At 45.0% G+C, this 24,225-nt stretch overlaps 2 protein-coding genes across 2 annotated transcripts; both read right to left on the reverse strand.

The window, feature by feature from the left end:
* Positions 1-807: 807 nt before the first annotated feature.
* On the reverse strand, positions 808-22,727 carry LOC149356523 (uncharacterized). The gene is made up of 2 exons (XM_089584192.1): positions 22,410-22,727; positions 808-2,682 (listed from the first exon to the last, which is right to left on the reverse strand). Exons 1-2 carry the CDS (start codon positions 22,725-22,727, stop codon positions 1,228-1,230), a joined length of 1,773 nt encoding a protein of 590 aa, XP_089440318.1. The 3' UTR covers positions 808-1,227.
* Positions 15,411-16,574, reverse strand: LOC149356524 (uncharacterized). Its single transcript, XM_089577786.1, has one exon. The coding sequence runs from the start codon at positions 16,454-16,456 to the stop codon at positions 15,566-15,568; it is 891 nt and encodes a 296-aa protein (XP_089433912.1). The 5' UTR covers positions 16,457-16,574; the 3' UTR covers positions 15,411-15,565.
* Positions 22,728-24,225: the final 1,498 nt, after the last annotated feature.

A 24,225-nucleotide genomic window follows, 5' to 3' on the forward strand; every position in this document is an offset into this window, starting at 1 on the left:
TTACCTTTTGAATCCCTTCCAAGATCAGTTTCGTCTAGTATATCAGGCGCAGAGACCCTGCTGTTTCTCTTATTTTTAACATATTTCCAGACTGTCTTCGGGTTTGTCTTTAGTTGTTGGCCTAGTGTGCTGAAGTATGCCCTTTTTGCTTTACGGATTTCTTTCGATAAGTTGTTAGTTTGCTTTTTCATCTCGGAGTACAAAGTTAGTGCGGGCGTATCACAATATCTGCGAAACAGCCGTTTCCGCCGGTTGATCATTGCCCGCAACTGTCTATTCATCCAATGCATATCGTCACGACGCTTGGCTGAAATCAAGCGGGATGGGATGAAAGTCTGCGTCAGTGACAAAATTTCAGTTTTAAACAAGTTCCAGAAGGAATCGATATCCAGAGATGGCCGATGTGAAAGAAACTCGGGAAAAAATGCGTTGAGTTCCCGTGATAGCGAAGCATAATCCCCTTTTTTTATAAAAATACACTTTGTGTGGTTGGGTGTAGTGGGTCTTCATAGCATTACAGGATACTTTTGCTAAAACTACATCGTGGTCGCTTATGCCTGGCAGCGTTATGACAGACGAGACTAGGCTAGGGTCATTGCAGAAAAACAAGTCTAATACATTAGCACTGGTAAGGCCGAGTCTGGTAGGGGTTTGAACAAGCTGGAATAATGAGTGAGCACCAATTACTTCACGGAAAGCGGTATACAAGAGCGATGCAGTGCGAATTACTGGTTTAAAAGAAGACCATTCTACGCAGGGCATATTAAAATCACCGGCAAGGATAATATGTGTTGTGTCTAAGGCTAATAATGTGTTGCTAAGTTCAAAAAATGGCTGTGCGCAGGTTGAACCGGGCGTCCTATAAAAAGAGCCAATTGCGAAAGAAGTACCATCGCCCAGCTGTACCTTGCACCAGACAGCTTCACAGGAATCGTTTTCTAGGTTAACAGACACGCTTTTCAAACTGCTATGAACGAGGATGAACACACCACCACCGCGTACATTGCGATCCTTCCTATACGTGGTATAGGATGGAGGAAATATTTCACCATCGCTTATGTTGCTGTCCAGCCATGACTCGGTTCCAATCACCACATGTGCGTTTGTCATTTGTAAGAGTGAGGAGAATTGGTCAGCTTTGTTTTTTAGACTGCGACAATTAACAACAATACAGACAAGTTCATTTTTAATAGCAGTTTGTGGGCTAGCTAAAAGCCTCGGTGATGGCTATTGGTTTACGCAAGTGATATTGTCTGTTTCAATGTTGTACATATAGGTTTTGTTGTCCAGGTTTAGCTTATTAAACCGCAGTTTCAACTTTCCGCCGCGTGCCTTAGCAAACTGCATGAGCTTTTTTCTTTGTTGCCGTACTTTGGCCGAATAGTCCTCGCTTATCGCCCAGTCAGTATCTTTTAGTTTGGCAGCATTTGAAAGAACACGATTCTTCTCTTTAAAGGACAAGAATTTAACGATCAGGGGTCTGTGCTTGTCAGGCGCATATCTTCCTAGTCTGTGCGCTCTTTCAATAGCAGCGGCGTCTACGGAAAGCTTTAACTTTTCAGCGCAAAAAGAGATAATTTTAGTCCCAGACTGTTCCCACGATTCGGTTTCTTTGTCATGGATGCCGTAGAATATTAAGTTATTTCGTGATTGGTTCTCCAGGTCATCGTGCGATGACTGGAGGGCCGTGCACGCAACAGCAAGTTTCTGGGAACTTTGAGATAATCTTTCTACTTCAGGCTTTAGCGGGAGCACCAGTGACACATTATCTTCAACGCTCTTGACTTTTTCTGCGAGTTTTGTTAGTTTTTCTTCGAGATTCTTTTGCTCAAGCCGAATGGAACGTAGTTCGTCCAATATTTCGGTCTGTTGCTGTTGTATCACTGGTATTGTCATGATAGTATCGAACATCTGCTTTTCCTGCTCAGCAGACAGAGGCCCAGGGTTTTGCTCTACGTCTCCCGCAAGCAAAAGCTTTCTTTTAAACAAACCTATGTATCCTGAACAGCTCGCGGACACATCGTACAGAAGGCGTAAAAACATGCACACAGCAAAGTTGGGATCTGGCGTCGACTTCCTAAATGGTTTGCCATTAACAGAAAGGTAAGAGTAACAAACCTGAAGAAGAACAAGATGTAAGCGTCTGGCTGCCATGTCGGCGCCAGATCCCGGTGTGGCTGGGTACAACAGCTGCTTATGTAGGTCATGCTTGTGCTGAAGATTCCAGGGTTGCCAGTCGATGAAGCGTTCGAGCGCCGGTAGCGCTGTGAGGTCCAAAGGCGAAGCGTCACTCAAAAAAGCCAGGTCAGCAGGACAGACTTGCTCGGTAGAAGCGGCTCCATTCATTGGAAGGCACGTCGTCATCGCGGCAGGATCGAAAATCGCCATCATTTGTAGCATCTGAAGAAGAACAAGATGTAAGCGTCTGGCTGCCATGTCGGCGCCAGATCCCGGTGTGGCTGGGTACAACAGCTGCTTATGTAGGTCATGCTTGTGCTGAAGATTCCAGGGTTGCCAGTCGATGAAGCGTTCGAGCGCCGGTAGCGCTGTGAGGTCCAAAGGCGAAGCGTCACTCAAAAAAGCCAGGTCAGCAGGACAGACTTGCTCGGTAGAAGCGGCTCCATTCATTGGAAGGCACGTCGTCATCGCGGCAGGATCGAAAATCGCCATCATTTGCAGCATCTGAAGAAGAACAAGATGTAAGCGTCTGGCTGCCATGTCGGCGCCAGATCCCGGTGTGGCTGGGTACAACAGCTGCTTATGTACCGTAACCTCGCATCGGGCTACAATCAGCTGGAAGGGATGAACGGACATCTTGCTGGACAACCAAAAATAAATGTCCAGAAAGTAAACATCACCTACCAATACTGCATGAACTTAATAGAACGTTAGGCAAGAAGCAAAAGGCAGGTTATAAGTGGGACAGCGAAGACCTCCACCTAGTAGAGCTTACCTTAGGTGACTGGCAGCGATGTAGACGTGAAAAACGTTTCATCGAAGTCATTTTGTGCCGCCTTCAGATTGAACACACACTGCGCACCACATGTTGGTAATGAAACAAAACAAACCTACCCCTGAAAAATTCCTACACATGGTGACAGTAAACTGCATTTTAAGTGCATGCTTAGGACATGAAACTCTAAAAGAAACAGCAACGTTACTCTATTCTAGAACGGACACATAGTATGCGGTTGTAGATCTGCCATGCGTATAGTGATTTCAAACGGAATCAAATATTTCTAACTCCTTCAGGTCTTTAAATGCAACAAACGAACTTAGCCCCATGTCTGGCGCCTTAGCTGGTTATACGCTATAAAACAGAGAACAACAGGCACGCTCGAAGAGGTCACTTGACTCATTCATTTACAACAGAGGCAGTTGTAAGAATAAGCAGACCACCGCATCATATTATTGCCTGGAGATTCTGTTGAATGGTTTCAAATGAACCTGAAATCTCTGGTTGCGGAATCGGGCTTTCTGAAGCACGGCGTGTTGAGTTTTTTAATGAAGGCCATTTTTCCGTACTGTTCGGGAGTAAAATTTTCGATCTCCTTTCTTTTAAGAACACCGGGAGGCTGGAAATGTGCATCTTTCCGCAGTATCCTCATCTGTGACGCTTGCACATACTTTTTTCCAGGAGTATGATGTATGTGGACGAGGACGGCCTTGAGTACTACCATAATTTGGAAGAGTACCCTTCGCCACTAGAGAAGAAAACCACACTGCTCAAGTACTTCTTGGCCTTCATGAAGAGTCTGCTAAAGACTGGCGAACATGTCAGCACGCGTGACTGTGACGACCTTGTTAGGCTGCCTTACCTGGGTTCATGGCTGCACACCCGCCAGGCCATCTCCTTCTACCTGACTAACGGGACGGTACAGGTAGGGATAAAGGCGTTCGCTCTCTTTGCTCAACATACACCACTGCAGGTTTTAAAGGGATAGCGTAAAAATTCTTGTTCAGCAGAAAGCACGTCGTCGTCAGCGGCGTGAGCGAAAAATCGCCAGAGAAGAGGGCGGTCTCGGTCACGTGAAGTTGTGACGTCATCACACGCTGACCACCACGGCAGTTGGCAGCGAAATTAGTGACGTCATCACACCCTGACCCCCACGGCAGTTGGCAGCGAAATTAGCCGTTGGTCGCGAAAGGTTGCATTAGAACGGCAACCTCGGTCTCACAACGCCCCACCGGTGGCTGGGTTGGACACAGGCACCTGCCGGAGTCACTGCCTTGGCAGGTGGGTTTTTCAAACACAGCCACGACAACAGCGACGACGTCGGGCATCGCTTAACCGCTGCACCAGTGCACCAGGAGCGGCATGAGGACCCCCAGCGACCTATGAATATAAAGTAGAAAATGACCAATTCCGCGTATATGGGCATTTACGCATTAACGGCATCGCGCCATACGCTTAAGGCGGAACTTGAGTCCGCGCCATTTTTCTTGAAGAGCATCGCGGTCTTTTTTTGTTTATGTAGTCGTTTTGGCCGTAGGGGGCTTAAAATCCGCTGAGAATTCTGAGCAAAAGCCAAGAGAAGAAAATTCACTCGGATATCGTATTTGAAAGGTGTAGTTCACGACGAATCAAGAGAGAACAATAAAATTAAAGAGGGTACAAACGACAAGGCATTTATTTCCTATTAGGGGCAGTTTGGTTCGTCAAGTGCTCTGTATACAGCCCACTTCATGCTATAGAGTTGCTTCTCAGGAAAACATTGCTCAAATGTTTAGGGGAATCCCCCAGCGTGGAGTAAATTTGTAATAAGGGAGTAATTACTCATTGGCATCCACCCAAGCGCAGCCATACGGCTACAAAGGAAAGCTGTATAGCTTTCTCAGAAACTTCGTAGTTAAAGAAAAAAAAAACTCTTCTTTAACTACGAAGTTCCTGAGAAAGCTGTATAGCTTTCCTTTGTAGCCGTATGGCTGCGCTTGGGTGGATGCCAATGAGTAATTACTCCCTTATCAGGCAAACATTCCTTTAAATATGCAAGGAGATATTTCATTCTTATTCAAAACTGGCATTATAACATTTCTTTCAGAGACCTCTTGCTAGGCCGCAGTTGTTGTGCCCTCCTTCCTATTTTACACCCTTAGCCGCCACAGTGGCTAAGAGGTGGTTGTACTCGGCTGCTGATCTGAAAGGCCCGAGTTTGATCTCGGCCGCGGCGCTTGCGTTTCGATGGAGGCGAAATGCTGCAGGCCCGTGTGCTGTCTGATGACAGTGCACGTTAAAGAACCCCAGGCGGCCTAAATTATCCGGATGGACATCGGCATCCATCTCAGCCTGAGTTGCTTCGGAAAGTTAAACCCCATAAACCAACCAACCGACCATTCCAAATAAGTCATATATGAAACCAAAACCGCCATTGTCCTGCGTGTAGGAACTTTTGTCGAGAGCAGCGCGCGATGTTTTCACTGATGTTTTCGCAAAGTTATTTTTTATTTCCCGGGAATTTGCCAGCACGAAACAAGCGTTAGTGCCGTTGACTAACACGATGCTAATGATTAGCATTTTGTCATTCGTTAACAGGATACCATTGGCTAACATCTCATCGGTTAACATGATGCCATTCGTTTGCACAACATTGTCTAGCGCACTGCGCAAAGTTGAGGTAAAGCGGGCGCAATGCAGGACTAGAGGCGAAGTGTTGAAAGTTTATTTATTCTAACTTTCAGTGATCAATTTTTCACCAGTGGTAATAACTTTTATAGCCTGCAGCAGCAACTCTACTTTTCATTGTACTCCTTCTCCACAGGTTAACTTTTTCCAGGACCACACGAAGCTTATTCTGTGTCCCTTGATGGCCGCGGTTACATACAGCGACGCCGACGGTCTTTTCCACGCTTACCGTCTCAAGACACTTCAGGAAGGCTGTCCACCAAAATTGCTATTGCGCCTCCAGTACACACGCTCTCTGTTCAGCGAAATGGCCTCTGCATGCCCATAGCAGAGCAGGGTCACTGTTCTACGCAACAAACTGGCCGGAATGTGCCCGCCGTAGATTCAAGAATAAAGGGCGTTGCATGGGGGTCACCGACTCACATATGCGTACTGTATTGTTGCAATAAACTTCAGTAATAGATTCCTGTCACATGCGTTTTTTTTCTTACTTTCATACTCAGAAATGCTAATTTCAATCGCACGTGGTTAGTGCAAGTGAGCCAGGCGAGATAAGTTATGGTGCAATGCGACACCGTCATCAGTATTGCAGTCCACTGGCATGCAGCTTGAACCATGGCCCTTGGTTGCAGAGATTGTCAGTTGTGTTCCCACCTTCTGCCGCGTTCATCTTAATTTAACTCGCACTGCCACATTATTGAACGACCTCTTCCGAAGATTGTTTTGCCCTTTTTGAATTGAAGGCTCTGTGTTGTGCTCTCACCTGTATTGACGCAACTTGTTCACAGTCGGCGATATGAAAAGGGCGCATATCGCTTGCCTATGATTTGCGCATCACATTATAATGCAGTGTTGATGTTCTTATTGTCCTTACTGTTACTCCCTTTACAGTTTTTTTTTTTCATCTGTAAGCCTCGGAGTGAGACACGCCAACTATTGCATGACACTCACAGCCTGCCTTGCGGTGCGACTCGTAGCAAACTGCAGGCCAACTACTTTCGGGTCTCTTGTCTCGTCATTTGCATTTGCCCTGTTTCTTCGCAATTTGTGTCACTTTTAGTTTTTGTGTGTATGGGCATTTCCACAGTATGCTTTTATATATAACTAACATGTGTTTTAATGACGACAATTTCATTTGCATTGCTCTTACATTTAGTAGTGTAGAACTGCATTCTTATATCACTGTAAGCACTCGTTTTCAACATAGTTCTTTATAACTGTGTCAATAAACAGAGAATGAAGTGCACTTTTGCTCTGCCCCGCCGCGGTGGTTCAGTGGTTACGGTGCTCGACTGCTGACACGAAAGACGCGGGTTCGATCCCGGCCGCGGCGGCTGAATTTGGATGAAGGTGAAATTCTAGAGGCCCGTGTGCTGTGCGATGTCAGTGCACGTTAAAGAACCCCAGGTGGTCGAAATTTCTGGAGCCCTTCACTACGGCGTCCCTCATGGCCTGAGTCGCTTCGGGACGTTAAACCCCAACAAACCAACCAAGCTTTTGCTCTTTTTGACCGTACTTGCCATTTACTTCTGATGATGTGGTGGGAGTTGTTTTCGAAGCTTAAGTTGCCACGGTACGGTGCAATATCGACAGCCGAGTGCAGTTGTGTTATAAAACCCAAGCATAAAATGACATCATTAAAGCCAGGATAGATGTCTTAATACAAAGCCTCAGATCAACCACTTGGTGGCCAGTAAAACCAGCCTTAAACCGCTGGGAAAGTATTGTTTTTCCATAAGCGCTTTCTACTGATGAGACGGGAAGCAATAAAAAACATGCAAAGGAAAAGGCAGTTAGCTACAGCAGTCTCTCGTCATGTAAGAGAGAGAGGGAAACGTTTTTATTGAAGAAATTCTAGGGTCGTCACCCCTTCATTTTTCGGGAGTCCGTTGGACGCTGCTGCGGCTCGGGCTGGCTCCACCAACTCCTGTAAGTGCCACATATCGGAGCCCGACAGCGCGAACTCGCAGTATTCAGATGTCGTCTTCTTTCTATGTCGGGATTTTATTGACAGGTACATATCAAGCGAAACTGGCTTCTCTCCTCTCTGCAGTTCCGGTTTATATAATTCCGGATAGCTGTTGAGCTTCTTTGGGTTAAAATTTGCAGTCTTGGAGAATTCCGGCTTGTATGAGTGCGAAACCTTTGTAGTGGGAACAAAAGAGAGAGTACGTCACCGACGAGGGGCTAAACATTATCATTGCTATGAAAAATTTTGTACGTGATGGCAGCTGCTTGACCTTGTGTAAGAATGTTGTCATGGTAACACGGCAACTTTCTGCACGTCGTCGGGAGTGGCTCTGGTAACCTGGGTAACACCTACAGCATGAAAAACCAATTAGACCTAGAAAAGACTATTCTAACCTGGCGTGCCCGCCTGCTTTGTTCCCTGTATGGAAATTTATCAGGAAGATATATGACAAGTAACGCTAAGCAGCCTGATTCCTGTTCGGCATAGATTTCCTTTGTTTGCAATTATATTACAATGTGCGTTCGTATAGTGCACTCCGAGTGGCATATGTGTGTGTGTGTGTATATATATATATATATATATATATATATATATATATATATATATATATATATATATATATATATACCTGGTCTCCCAGCTAAATGTAACCAAGCTTTTAAAAAACACGGGATGTCCTAACCGTCTGAAACCAAATGATGGTTGATTAGAGTCGCGTGACCTATTCTGCAGTATTTTTTTCGTTCTTCAAGGTTGACTAATTACTTAAGCTTAATTAACTCACTTTTTAATGGAAAAGTTGTAGATCGCTTTGAGAAACAGCTTACTGAGACATTTGCAGCAAAGTAATACAGTTGAACCCTTCAATAACGAACGCCCTCAAGAACGAAATTCTCGCGGCAACGAAAAATTCTGGCGCCCCCGGCGAACTCCCATAGGGTTCAATGCATTTGTCCCCTCTCAATAGCGAAGGGTTTTTAAAAAGCAGTCCCGCATTAACGAAAGTTTGAGGTAGTGATCTGCAACATTTTTTCGGCACGTCAGCCAGTCGGGAACATAGAATGGGCAAAACTGCAGCATTAAACTCATCCGACAAGTCGGGCCCATTCATTTCACCTGCCAACAAGCACCGGCGCAGCCATTTTTGTTTACTTTCGGTTGTTTCGGTAATGATGATAGCAAAGCAATTTCTTTTTTTGCCCGCTGAAAGCGGCTTTTTGCTAGCCCGTCTGTTGGCGACTACGCACGCACGTGACGCTTCACGTGACGACACCGCCGGCCAACCGGGGAAGAGCGAGGAACCCTTTTTTTTTCTTTTCTCTAGTGCGCCGACCACGCTGTCTCGCCGATCTCGCCGTCCGCCTTGTGCAAGCCGAATTCGCCCGCGACTTGCTTGTGTACAGTGTTTTTTGTTGTTTTTCGACTGTCGGAAACATGCTGCCTCCTGTAAAGAAGCGCAAGTTTTTGACGCTGCAGGATAAGGCTGCTATCATCGCCGAAGCTGAAAAAGGCAGAAAGAAGGCGGACATTGCGGAGGAGTTCAGTATCCCGTGCAGCTCACTTTCTACGATTATGAAATCAAAGAATGGCATCATGGCGGCACTCCAGAACGGCGCGCGCGCTCTGAACAAGACTTTGGCAACGCCGGTGTACGAAGGCGTGGACAAAGCCGTATTTCAGTGGTTCCTGAGAAAGAGCGCGAACAAGGTGCCTTTGTCTGGAAGCCTTCTGCAGCAAAATGCGATTGACTTCGCGTGCATTCTGGGGCACGACAACTTTAAGGCGAGCGCCGGATGGCTAAATCGATTTAAAGCGCGCGGCACTGCATCGTCGCCAAAGTGTTGTCAGGGGAGTGTGCGCGCGTCGACGCTGAAGCAGCATCGTCCTGGATGCAGGAAAGTTACGCAAGTAAGCTCGCGTGATGTGCTTGATGCTTTCGATGTTATCCGGACTTTTCTCGGCGACCACGACGACGACGAACCTATGCATAGCTTATCAAGCTGCGAAGCCAGAGTCGTCAAGCTCCTGCACAGCAATGTCAAGCAGAGCAAAATAAGCGACTTTTTTCATTAAATTTTTGGTTCTGGAAGGTAATGGGTGTGCTTGTTTGTCCATTTTCGCGACAGCGAAATTCTCACGACCACGAAAAGGTTTTCCTTCCCCGGCGGTTTCGTTATTGCGGAGTTCGACTGTATTTACGTAAAGTAGTTTTTTTACCGGCCTTTAACCATAACCCGCACAATAAGAAAAAGCTTCCACATGACAACTGTGCCACTTCAACATCCCAAGATGCGCCTTAAAGAATAAAATCCGTTTTTTCTGAAATCCTCTCCTCAATGACACTTTGGGTGCACATTGGGACAGTGAAGTGAGCGAAAAGCTGGTCACGTGATAACTTTCTTTTAAGGCCAATAAATGAAGCTACGTAAATCGTAACTTGACGGAAACAGCACTACTAGCGGTTTTTCGAGGCGATCTACAACTTTTTCATTGACACTTCCTTCCTGAAGTCAATAATTAAAAAGTTAGGTATTTAAACTTAACTTATCATTTAACTGTGAAGAGCGAAATAAATACTCAAGACTAGGCCACGCGACTATGAACAACCCTCTCTGGTTTCACTGGACTAGGACACTTCGCCTTTCTTAAAAGTTTGGTTACATTTAGCTAGGACACCCGGTGTGTGTATATATATATATATATATATATATACACACACACCTAGCTACACATATACACATATCTAGCTTGTTTTGCTCTAAAACGACGTGCCACGTCGAGTTAAGCACGAATACGTGCATTTCACGCAGTTCTGGAGATATTACGTTTTTGAGTTCACAGTCACGCCCACTGGTGAAACGAAGTGTTCGAATCTAGCTTGTTTTGCTCTAAAACGACGTGGCACGTCGAGTTAAGCACGAATACGTGCATTTCACGCAGTTCTGGAGATATTACGTTTTTGAGTTCACACTCACGCACACTGGTAAAACGAAGTGTTCGAATCTAGCTTGTTTTGCTCTAAAACGACGTGGCACGTCGAGTTAAGCACGAATACGTGCATATACACACACCGGGTGTCCTAGCTAAATGTAACCAAACTTTTAAGAAAGGCGAAGTGTCCTAGTCCAGTGAAACCAGAGAGGGTTGTTCATAGTCGCGTGGCCTAGTCTTGAGTATTTATTTCGCTCTTCACAGTTAAATGATAAGTTAAGTTTAAATACCTAACTTTTTAAATGCCGACTTTAAGTGATTTTTATCAAGGTTACCTTCAAATTTGGTAGTGTATTTTAAGCATCCATTTTTCCCGGCATATTCTTCAAAAATTTCTCTTCCTGGTTCCCTTGAACGCTCTCGCGGCCTTCCTGAAGCAAATATTTTTACTCATGCCAAAACAAGCTGTCATAGACCAAGAACGATGTGCGCATCAAAGGCAAACGTTTTTCAGGCACTTTTTATCATTGGCTAGAATTAAATGGGAATGCAGATAGACCGTAAAGCATCGTATGTACTGCATGTCGGACCTTTCACCTAAGCACAACCTCCATTGCACGACTTTGTTTTTCCAGAGCTGGAGGCCAAGGTGACTCCTCTGAAAAAGCGACCCGAAAAGGAGGCAAAGCCGGCGCAAAACACAGCAGTCACAGCACAGCAGTGTCACAGCAGTGTGCGTAACATTTCTTGTTAGCTTTCATTTACGCACTGAAGGTAGAGCTTGCCGGTTTGTCTAGATATGAAATGAGATGACCATCAATATCCTGTCTTAAGCTGTCCTGGCCAGATACCGCATATGGCACGTCTGTCGTTTTGATATTGATTGGGAGTAGAAAATTTGCTACCTGACGTAGACGAAGGACGCATTGTATGCACGCATGCGGACTTCACGCTAAACTTTCTATCGCGGATCTATCTGGCAAGGGCCAAGATTATGCCTTTTTCTTATCACGGAACCTATAACATTACATTACTAGCACTCAGGTTAATTTTGTGCCAAAATTGTAAAAATAACTTTACAGGTGCTTTAAAAACTGTCGGGAAAATATATCCCAACCATTCGTGTCTGAAGTAAAGTGCATGTTCTCAAATCGACCATTAATTACATCATTTACAAGCAAAAGGAGGAGGGGGGGGATGTAGGGGTGTTGAAAGAGCGAGGGCTTATTCTACACGGGCACCTGCAGAAAACAGAAGTTGCGATGCTGGCAGCACCTGGCCACAGTCAGAACAAATTGCCATGCTCACCGTCTTCTTCTTGCCTGGAAGCTGCATGGTCTTTACGCACTCATGCTTGTCGGTTTTCTCACTCTCACTAAAAAAAGGTACCCGAATTTTCAGTTGCGCAAATGGATTCAGGGAATGCTAACCCAATCGCATCGCAATCTGTTTTTGTTCGCTTGTTCAGCCAGGTGTCTCTAATAGTGTGCGAGCTGATGGCAGTGTTGTTGTCATTACCACCTCCCTACCCAACTAACCTGCCTCCGCTGCCCACAATTCCATTCCGTTGTTGCGCACTGTTTTACCCTAAGGTTTCAGAGGTTCTCTGTCTGCAATAAAGCGCTGCTTAAATGGTCATGATTTCACCTTGGGTGAAGGGCACACGCGCAGCTGTCAGCATTGCTTTGTTGGTCTTCTCAGACTTCTTTGACTTATTCGACTTGGTGGACTTCCCCTACGGTGCAGCCGCAGGATTCAAGGGAGCTCAAGCGCCATCTGAAGCAGATATATTGAACCCGATGCAACGAGGAGGGCATCGACAACATCACCTGACAGAGCTCCAGATTCTCCTGCAGCAGCTGTGCAGAGCAGAGCCGCCCGAGCGTTGCTTCGAACGCCCTGACGAGGCGGAGGACCCTGCCTCCACGCCAGTCTTCTGGGTCAGCAAATGGGCCGACTACATCGACAAGTACGGCATCGGCTACCAGCTGTGCGACGGCAGCATCGGCGTCCTGTTCAATGACGACACACGCCTCATACTGCTCAACAATGAAATGTAAGTTTCTCTCGGTGCCCGCGCAGTTGTACCGCTGCACCACTGCGCCAGCAGTCGTATGACTCCCAAAGACCTATGAATGTAAAGCAAGAAATGACCGTTCCTGCATATATAGGAATTAAGCCATTAAGGCTATCGCGTCGTACCACAATGGTGGAGCTTAAATGTCCCTTCCAATGTTATTTGAAAATTGAAATTTAAAGTTTATTTCTCCACACACAATACAGTGGAAAAAGGGGACACTGAGCAAAAAGCTGCATAATGCAGCTTGAAGTAGCACGCAGTGCCCCATGAATACAATGACAGCAGTGTGTTTCGCGAACATCAAGCTTAAGGTGAGCTGACTATCTCCATCAAAACAAACAAAGAAAAAAGACAACAACAGTGTAGCCCTGACCACGTACACAACAACAGAGATGCACATAAATAACAGGAACAATATACAATACAATACACCAAACCTGTTTACAATGATGCCACAATAGATTCGAAAATGCACATGACAGGTAATAACTGTTTCTTTGAGGTGTCTTGTATATAAACATTATTTGTTGCCAATATGTTGAGGTAATTTCCTAGGTTATTGGACAAGGACTGTTTACGATATAAAGTACGGCAAAAGGGTAGAAGCCAAAGTAAAAGACATCGGGTATTGTACACTGGTGTGTATTGACGTAGATTAAAGGCTGCAAGGAACAGTTGATTATTTGTTTTAACTGCATTTTTGTATGCACATAACAATATGAATGGGTGCAATATATCAACAGACAAAATACCATATTGCTTAAAGTAAGGAAACGCATGGGAATGCCAGGGTACATTTGCAATCAATCTGACAGCTCGTTTCTGTGCAACTAAGATCTTGTGTTTGTTATGTTTTGTTGTGGTAACCCAGACACTTATGCAGTAGGTAATGATGGGAAGTAAGTATGCATTATATATAAGAATCTTTATCTTTGTTGGAAGTGTGTATCTATGTCGACACAGGGCACCATGGACTCGGTTCATTTTCTTGCGGATAGTGTTTATATGTTTTATATATATTTCGTGGATGGAACGGATGCAGTCAAGCTCTTTAAGACAAACTGTTCTCACATTAAGGCGCTGGTTTGGTCGCAGGAGACAGAAGTGCGTTCGATGTTCGCCCGCAAAATCAGCGCTGTTTTTTTCTGGCTCAGACGAGACTAGGAAACTTATCCCACCTAGCCCCTGAACGAAATTACACTACCATAGACGGAGCACAAGAATTTAAGCACAATTTTTGCTAGGAAACCGATATTCCTGAGCCCCATGAGCGCCTTAAATCTGAAGCCACCCGAAATCTAAATTTTAATTAGAAGGAAGAAACAGCGCGAAGAAACACGGACACACGAAGAAACGACACCACACGAGCGCTGTTCTTTTCTTGGGTCAGAGGGGAAACAGCGCTCGTGTGTGTGTCGTTTCTTCGGGTGTCCGTGTTTCTTCGCGCTGTTTCTTCTTTTTAAATGCATTACCAACTATCCCGGAACCTTGCTCACCTAAATTTTCTAAAAGTGCTGTAGCCAACATTGTGTGGATTTCACTGGACATGCTTGTTACATATTTACCAATCTCTGGTGAGCTTCTCTTGGCATTTATATTATGGGCGCATAACGTATGGCTCAGCCAGACGTTCATAGTTAAAATGTCTAGTCCCCGGGTACAAGTCAGGTTGGCGTCTCTCATAAAAGACATCCCCCATAAATAGCCTTTACGTAGAAACTAATCAGCCGCTCCGTGTAGACAGAACCAAGCTCTCATGTGCGTACATCGTTGAAATACGGTACTGCCGAGACTTCTGTGCTACCTCATTATCGCTGATTGCCCCTCAACAATATATTCCAATAAACAAAGAGCAGTCACATCGTTGCTAATGCGGTTTCAAGACTAATGCCTCGAACTGTATTTGCTCGATAAACTGCAACGTATCGCACATGAACTTAACCCATTGTCTTCCAAGATACGACCTGCATAGTGTATGTGATTTCACTGGCACTGCTCGGCAGAAAACAAACCCCACAAGAACACTAAACTTTGGAGATAAATTCTGAGAATTACACCGTATTAACTCGATAACCGTAAGGAGGTCGTGTAGCATAAAATCAGGCTTCACCTTCAGCGTCGTCGGCGTTGTTGACCCTGAGCGAAAAATCAACGAAAAATTCCCAAATAAGCCACCTAATAAGCACGTGGGCCACCTAGGTGACGCGACCTTGTGGCGCCAATACAACCTGCCCAGCGGATAGTGAGCAAACTGCGCACCGTGGCAGGTGGCAGTTAAATACATGCTTTGTCGTTAGGTTGTTCGGCGGGAGCAACCTAGGTCGCACAAGTCCACCGTTGCCGGCACCTCATCACAGGGCAGCGGTGCATCGCTTAAGGGGGGACAGGGGTCTTGAAACTTTTTTCTTGATTTTTGGACTAAATGCAATGAAAATTTGCAGTATTAATCAGTTTTTTATGCTGATTTCAAATATGTAATTATTTTTCCAATATGTCAATTACTTTTCAAGATATTATACATTTTCACTCCTTAATTTGCAAGAACAATACAAAAAAAATCACTCATCAGAAAACAGTGTTTAATGTGTGGCTAGATAGTGTACAGTACAAGCAATACAATTTAGGAAGTACTTTTTTGATTAATCCAGTATTAGCTGTTTTAGAGCCTGCTGAAGTTCAGTGTAGGGAAGACTGGTTGACGAGTAGTTTTAATTAGTGTGCACAATGAAATAAGTGAGCAGAAATTGAGAAATCTGTTCCCAACGTTGTATACTCTAATCATTCAGAAGCATGCTGCAGTAAAACTTATTGCTGTATCTGCTCTAGAAGCCAAGATATCCTTCTTGTAAACTTTGCAAACAGTAAAAAATTGTGTTTTGAGAAAACAAGGAAAAACAAACTGAGATGGAATTTATTAAAAAATACTGAAAAATATGTACATATTTACACTGTAAATGGACTAGTATGCTCCAGGCATGTAATCTGTCTGGCTGTTAGCTCCCAAGTGCCGCTTTTTGCAGGCCTGCTGCACATTTTCTGCGCATGCACGCTTGTTCACAGATGCAGTTCGTCGGCGCCGGTCTTTTTCTGCCATGCGCTGCATATTGCATGTGCTAGGAGCTACTTTGAGCTCTCTCAGAATGCTTGCTGAGGCTCTCTCATTTCCAGCATTGAATTTTAGCACAGCTTCAGCCACAGCTGCCTCAATGCTGAACAAAGAAGCGTGGCGCTCCTTGGGTGCCAGTGCCCAGATCATTGCGTGCAGACTTTCGTTACTGTTCTGCGTCTTTCCTCTCTGGCACCTCTGAAGGAGCTTCCTGTCCGACAAGCGCTGGTAGATGGGAAGAAGAGCCTTGCTGACGTGGGGTGGAAGATTGTAGTGGTGTTTGGGTGAAGGCAGGCCTTTGGCCTCTGCTGCATTATGGCGACACCAGGAGTCTGGGCCTGTTGGGCAAAGGCTATGGTTTGATGCAAGGTCTCTTGATGTCACGTGATGATATGTCGCCATCACAGCCTTATGCATAGCCTCTACGCCCCCTGAATGTGATTTTACTGCCCAGCCATAATATGAGGTCAGCTTTGTTATTAGATCACCAGTCAACCTGCCCTTACCACTGATTCTGTCAGGAGTGTCTCTGTGTTTGGCAACCAGGTTGCGTAAAGCTGTGCCCATGCGCTTCTGCACATGGTTTACGCACTCTTCCTTGTTGATAGGAATGAAGCCATACACCTTAGCTTCTTGCAGAGCTAAGAATGTACGGCTGTCACCATCTGACAGAACAGTGGTATAGCGCAGGTTGTTTTGCTGGAGTGACCTCTGGAACAATATGAGGCCAGCCTCCACTTCCATCTCTCCAGCTTTCTTTTCTGAATTTTTTTGGCAGACATGATTTTCTTTCCATGTCAAGTAGTTGGGGTCATCCTCTTTTGGCCCTCGCTCACAAGCGGCACAGAAATTCGAAAGCACGACAAAGCACAGGGTATGTAGACTCCCAGGAATCTGTGAATGTCTGTGCAGATAATGACCAATATTGCATGTATGGGCATTAACCCATTAAGCTATCGCGTTATTCTCTTAAGGCGTGGCTTAGGTGTCCAATCTATTTTTTTATGCAGACTGTCTAAAAACAACTCCATAAAACTACAATTATTTTTTGTATTGGACCGGACACTAGGTCTGATAGCTATCGGTCCAAACAGTGTTTGTGTATATCACCTGTTCTCGCAATAAAGTTTTCATTTAAAAAAAACTGGAAGAAAGTAGCCCAATTATAATGCGCATCATTTTTAAGGTCGAATGCTACGCTGTCAACGAATGATGCTCTCCAGAAAATACAGTAAGATATGCACAAAAGTATTAATTCACATTACTAAAAGCCCTACAACCCTCAAACACAATCGAACCCCTGACTGGACATATTATCAGAAATACAGCAGCTGCCGCGGTGGCTCAGTGGTTAGGGCGCTCAGCTGCTGGCCCGAAAGACGCGGGTTCGATCCCGGCCGCGGCGGTCGAATTTTGATGGAGGCGGTCGAATTTTGATGGAGGCGAAATCCTAGAGGCCCGTGTACTGTGCGATGTCAGCGCACGTTAAAGGACCCCAGGGGGTCGAAATTTCCGGAGTCCTTCACTGTGGCGTCCCTCATAGCCTGAGCCGCTTGGGGACGTTAAACCCCAATAAACAAAGGCGAACCAATAATACAAGTGCCGCAGCACAAGCGTGGTGCTTACCATGGGAAACACTGTACACCAGTGCCCAAATACCACTCCCATTCTGCCAGTTCTAGCCTGTGATCGCAGCGACTTCTATCAACCAAGCAGTGATACTTCGCCGGCAGGAACGACAAAGAGGAAATATCTCTTTGCCATAGAAATGGGATGCTCTCACATAGCGTGTGTGTCTTGCCGTTTGGCAGGCCGGCCGCCGTTCAGTGGAACCACGCCATACACGTTCTGTAATCGTTTTTATTTTTTTGAACGTGTGCGCTAGACTGTCCTCGTTGTGAGGGACGCCAAACGAGGGAACCTCAGACGAGTCTTACTGCTCTGTCATGAAAGCGGCGGCTTTTTCCTGTGCAACAGATTCAAATTACACCCAGAAATAGGCCGCTTGGCAAAGGTACGACTCGTTTTACTTAGAGGAAATGGTGAGAGAAGCCAACAGCCACAGAAACCAAGAAGCACAGGGGATTTTTTTTTAAATTATTTTTGTGGTGTTGATCAAGTAAGAATATTACTGAATATGTTATCGCTTAAACCTAATTGATTAGAAAAGCAGATGAAAAAACAACCACACGCCGCCGGTGGGATCCGAACCCACGACCTCCGAATTACGCGTCCGGTGCTCTACCTCTGAGCTACGGCGACGGCTGTCAAACCTTCTGCTTTTCGGGGGTATTTATGTTTACAAATAACCTAACCTTGAGAGTGTTCATCAGCGCCACCCACGTTCGTAAGCGGCGGACGTGGAACGTCCTGAGTTACCGCTGGTGTGACGTAGAACACCATCGAACGGCGAGGGTGAAAGCTGTGTGAGAACCCTCTTATGCTTCCTATGGCGTCAAGGCTGCCAGAACCGAGACCCTCGCTAAGCAATTAAGCAAACAAGGGAAGGGGATTGAGGGGCTCGTTATAAATATGAGAGAAGCCAACAGCCACAGAAACCAAGAAGCACAGGAGATTTTTTTTTATTTTTTTTGTGGTGTTGATTACTTCCCATCGGCGTGTGATGCTCTCTCTTCACCTACAATATCTTTTTTTATTTTATTTATATTTTATTTATACACAGTACCTACAGCGCCCTCACTGGGGCATTATTGTAGGGGGGAAACATCATAAATAAGAACAAACATCTAGTACACAATAAATTAGGCAAATGATGCAGTCTACAGAGAAAATACAGAAAACCATTGTAGAAAGGCGAAGATACCCTAAACATACACACACACACACACAAAAAAGATACATTTTAAAATACAGCACTGCTTAAAGAATAAAGCTTTAGGAATAATCAACTTTGTAAAAATTTCAAAAAAAGCAGCATGATACACTCGGACAAGAATTATTGCACTTATATTGACAGGTGGCTTTGCAAATCAGCGAGAAACGATGTAGGAGGAGCGGTAGCGACCCGAGAAGGGAGACAGTTCCAGTCATGCACTGTTCGTGGGAAAAAACTATATTTGAATACGTTTATACGGCTATTGTACTCGCGCACCTTAAGTGGGTGGTCAGTGCGGGCGGAAATGTAGCTGGGTTCATTAATGTATTTCTCTTTTGGAATTCCAGTTTTATTATTAAGCACATTATAAAAGAAAGAGAGTCTCGAATATTTGCGCCTGTTTTCAAGTAACGGCCATCCCAACTTCTCGCGCAAACCAGAAGAACTTTTTTGGAAATTGTAATCGGCAGACACAAACCTAGCAGCCCGTTTCTGGACGCGCTCCAGCTCCTCAATATTCAGTTTTGTATGCGGATCCCAAACCGCGCAAGCATACTCAAGTATCGGACGTACAGTAGACATGTATAATGTCTCCTTCAGCGTAAGGGGAGCGTCCTTAAAGTTACGTCTGAGAAAGTTTAATGTGCGGCTGGCTTTAGCAGATATGTAATTTACGTGTGTATTCCATGATGGTCAGTAGAAAAAAAGACTCCCAAGTACTTATAAGTTGAAACTGTGGATAATTCAGTGCTACCAAGGAAATAGTCTGTTTGGAAGAATTGTTTCTTGTTTGTAAACCGGACCAGATTGCATTTGGAGATATTTAGCGCCATATTCCAGTTGTTGCGCCAAGAGAATACAGAGTTGAGGTCATGCTGTATTGAAATTGCATCTGCTTCAGAAGAAATGTTGCGGTAGATACAACAGTCATCAGCATAAAGTCTGATTATACCTGAAATGTTACTAGTGAGGTCATTTATAAAAATGAGAAAAAGATGAGGGCCCAAAACCGACCCCTGCGGAACACCTGAAGTTACACCCACACTTTCCGAGCTGACACCGTCGATAACCACGCACTGTTTCCTTTCCGCAAGATACGCTTCAATCCAGGATAAGAGTGAGGTAGGAATATTTAATTCTGAAAGCTTCTGTAGCAATAGGTTGTGAGCAACTAAATCGAACGCTTTTCGAAAATCTAAAAATATACAATCTACCTGACCGGCAGAGTTTAAGGAAACAGAATTGTCATGTGTGAATTCCACGAGCTGTGTTTCACATGAGAAGCCGGACCTAAATCCATGTTGTGTCGAACAGAAAAAACTATTGTTTTGTAGATGGCTAATTAACTGAGTATAAATGACATGTTCCAGTGTTTTGCACGACACGCTCGTCAGCGATATGGGCCTATAGTTACATGTTTTAGTTTTGTCACCACTCTTATGAATCGGAACGACATTGGCACTTCTCCAGTCAAGGGGTAAAGAAGAATTCTCTAACGATTTCTGAAATAATGCAACTAGATACGGGGCAACCGAAGCCGCACAATTTTTCAAAACGTAATTGGAAATGTTGTCAGGCCCTGGTGCTGATGTAACTTTAATTTTCTGTAATAAAAGCATGATCTCCCGTTCAGAAATTTCTACGTCATTCATTCTGGTCAGGGTGCTGGAAGATTGAAAGTCAGTATGTATATTAATGGGATCGGAAAACACCGATTGGAAATAAAGATTGAAACTTCTCGCTTTACCTTTTGAATCCCTTCCAAAATCAGTTTCGTCTAGTATATCAGGCGCAGAGACCCTGCTGTTTCTCTTATTTTTAACATATTTCCAGACTGCCTTCGGGTTTGTCTTTAGTTGTTGGCCTAGTGTGCTGAAGTATGCCCTTTTTGCTTTACGGATTTCTTTCGATAAGTTGTTAGTTTGCTTTTTCATCTCGGAGTACAAAGTTAGTGCGGGCGTATCACAATATCTGCGAAACAGCCGTTTCCGCCGGTTGATCATTGCCCGCAACTGTCTATTCATCCAATGCATATCGTCACGACGCTTGGCTGAAATCAAGCGGGATGGGATGAAAGTCTGCGTCAGTGACAAAATTTCAGTTTTAAACAAGTTCCAGAAGGAATCGATATCCAGAGATGGCCGATGTGAAAGAAACTCGGGAAAAAATGCGTTGAGTTCCCGTGATAGCGAAGCATAATCCCCTTTTTTTATAAAAATACACTTTGTGTGGTTGGGTGTAGTGGGTCTTCATAGCATTACAGGATACTTTTGCTAAAACTACATCGTGGTCGCTTATGCCTGGCAGCGTTATGACAGACGAGACTAGGCTAGGGTCATTGCAGAAAAACAAGTCTAATACATTAGCACTGGTAAGGCCGAGTCTGGTAGGGGTTTGAACAAGCTGGAATAATGAGTGAGCACCAATTACTTCACGGAAAGCGGTATACAAGAGCGATGCAGTGCGAATTACTGGTTTAAAAGAAGACCATTCTACGCAGGGCATATTAAAATCACCGGCAAGGATAATATGTGTTGTGTCTAAGGCTAATAATGTGTTGCTAAGTTCAAAAAATGGCTGTGCGCAGGTTGAACCGGGCGTCCTATAAAAAGAGCCAATTGCTAAAGAAGTACCATCGCCCAGCTGTACCTTGCACCAGACAGCTTCACAGGAATCGTTTTCTAGGTTAACAGACACGCTTTTCAAACTGCTATGAACGAGGATGAACACACCACCACCGCGTACATTGCGATCCTTCCTATACGTGGTATAGGATGGAGGAAATATTTCACCATCGCTTATGTTGCTGTCCAGCCATGACTCGGTTCCAATCACCACATGTGCGTTTGTCATTTGTAAGAGTGAGGAGAATTGGTCAGCTTTGTTTTTTAGACTGCGACAATTAACAACAATACAGACAAGTTCATTTTTAATAGCAGTTTGTGGGCTAGCTAAAAGCCTCGGTGATGGCTATTGGTTTACGCAAGTGATATTGTCTGTTTCAATGTTGTACATATAGGTTTTGTTGTCCAGGTTTAGCTTATTAAACCGCAGTTTCAACTTTCCGCCGCGTGCCTTAGCAAACTGCATGAGCTTTTTTCTTTGTTGCCGTACTTTGGCCGAATAGTCCTCGCTTATCGCCCAGTCAGTATCTTTTAGTTTGGCAGCATTTGAAAGAACACGATTCTTCTCTTTAAAGGACAAGAATTTAACGATCAGGGGTCTGTGCTTGTCAGGCGCATATCTTCCTAGTCTGTGCGCTCTTTCAATAGCAGCGGCGTCTACGGAAAGCTTTAACTTTTCAGCGCAAAAAGAGATAATTTTAGTCTCAGACTGTTCCCACGATTCGGTTTCTTTGTCATGGATGCCGTAGAATATTAAGTTATTTCGTGATTGGTTCTCCAGGTCATCGTGCGATGACTGGAGGGCCGTGCACGCAACAGCAAGTTTCTGGGAACTTTGAGATAATCTTTCTACTTCAGGCTTTAGCGGGAGCACCAGTGACACATTATCTTCAACGCTCTTGACTTTTTCTGCGAGTTTTGTTAGTTTTTCTTCGAGATTCTTTTGCTCAAGCCGAATGGAACGTAGTTCGTCCAATATTTCGGTCTGTTGCTGTTGTATCACTAGTATTGTCATGATAGTATCGAACATCTGCTTTTCCTGCTCAGCAGACAGAGGCCCAGGGTTTTGCTCTACGTCTCCCGCAAGCAAAAGCTTTCTTTTAAACAAACCTATGTATCCTGAACAGCTCGCGGACACATCGTACAGAAGGCGTAAAAACATGCACACAGCAAAGTTGGGATCTGGCGTCCACTTCCTAAATGGTTTGCCATTAACAGAAAGGTAAGAGTAACAAACCTGAAGAAGAACAAGATGTAAGCGTCTGGCTGCCATGTCGGCGCCAGATCCCGGTGTGGCTGGGTACAACAGCTGCTTATGTAGGTCATGCTTGTGCTGAAGATTCCAGGGTTGCCAGTCGATGAAGCGTTCGAGCGCCGGTAGCGCTGTGAGGTCCAAAGGCGAAGCGTCACTCAAAAAAGCCAGGTCAGCAGGACAGACTTGCTCGGTAGAAGCGGCTCCATTCATTGGAAGGCACGTCTTCATCGCGGCAGGATCGAAAATCGCCATCATTTGCAGCATCTGAAGAAGAACAAGATGTAAGCGTCTGGCTGCCATGTCGGCGCCAGATCCCGGTGTGGCTGGGTACAACAGCTGCTTATGTACCGTAACCTCGCATCGGGCTACAATCAGCTGGAAGGGATGAACGGACATCTTGCTGGACAACCAAAAATAAATGTCCAGAAAGTAAACATCACCTACCAATACTGCATGAACTTAATAGAACGTTAGGCAAGAAGCAAAAGGCAGGTTATAAGTGGGACAGCGAAGACCTCCACCTAGTAGAGCTTACCTTAGGTGACTGGCAGCGATGTAGACGTGAAAAACGTTTCATCGAAGTCATTTTGTGCCGCCTTCAGATTGAACACACACTGCGCACCACATGTTGGTAATGAAACAAAACAAACCTACCCCTGAAAAATTCCTACACATGGTGACAGTAAACTGCATTTTAAGTGCATGCTTAGGACATGAAACTCTAAAAGAAACAGCAACGTTACTCTATTCTAGAACGGACACATAGTATGCGGTTGTAGATCTGCCATGCGTATAGTGATTTCAAACGGAATCAAATATTTCTAACTCCTTCAGGTCTTTAAATGCAACAAACGAACTTAGCCCCATGTCTGGCGCCTTAGCTGGTTATACGCTATAAAACAGAGAACAACAGGCACGCTCGAAGAGGTCACTTGACTCATTCATTTACAACAGAGGCAGTTGTAAGAATAAGCAGACCACCGCATCATATTATTGCCTGGAGATTCTGTTGAATGGTTTCAAATGAACCTGAAATCTCTGGTTGCGGAATCGGGCTTTCTGAAGCACGGCGTGTTGAGTTTTTTAATGAAGGCCATTTTTCCGTACTGTTCGGGAGTAAAATTTTCGATCTCCTTTCTTTTAAGAACACCGGGAGGCTGGAAATGTGCATCTTTCCGCAGTATCCTCATCTGTGACGCTTGCACATACTTTTTTCCAGGAGTATGATGTATGTGGACGAGGACGGCCTTGAGTACTACCATAATTTGGAAGAGTACCCTTCGCCACTAGAGAAGAAAACCACACTGCTCAAGTACTTCTTGGCCTTCATGAAGAGTCTGCTAAAGACTGGCGAACATGTCAGCACGCGTGACTGTGACGATCTTGTTAGGCTGCCTTACCTGGGTTCATGGCTGCACACCCGCCAGGCCATCTCCTTCTACCTGACTAACGGGACGGTACAGGTAGGGATAAAGGCGTTCGCTCTCTTTGCTCAACATACACCACTGCAGGTTTTAACGGGATAGCGTAAAAATTCTTGTTCAGCAGAAAGCACGTCGTCGTCAGCGGCGTGAGCGAAAAATCGCCAGAGAAGAGGGCGGTCTCGGTCACGTGAAGTTGTGACGTCATCACACGCTGACCACCACGGCAGTTGGCAGCGAAATTAGTGACGTCATCACACCCTGACCCCCACGGCAGTTGGCAGCGAAATTAGCCGTTGGTCGCGAAAGGTTGCATTAGAACGGCAACCTCGGTCTCACAAAGCCCCACCGGTGGCTGGGTTGGACACAGGCACCTG

This window comes from Amblyomma mixtum, chromosome 3 (assembly GCF_055824585.1).
Source record: "Amblyomma mixtum isolate Tamu chromosome 3, ASM5582458v1, whole genome shotgun sequence".
NCBI lineage: Eukaryota > Metazoa > Arthropoda > Arachnida > Ixodida > Ixodidae > Amblyomma > Amblyomma mixtum.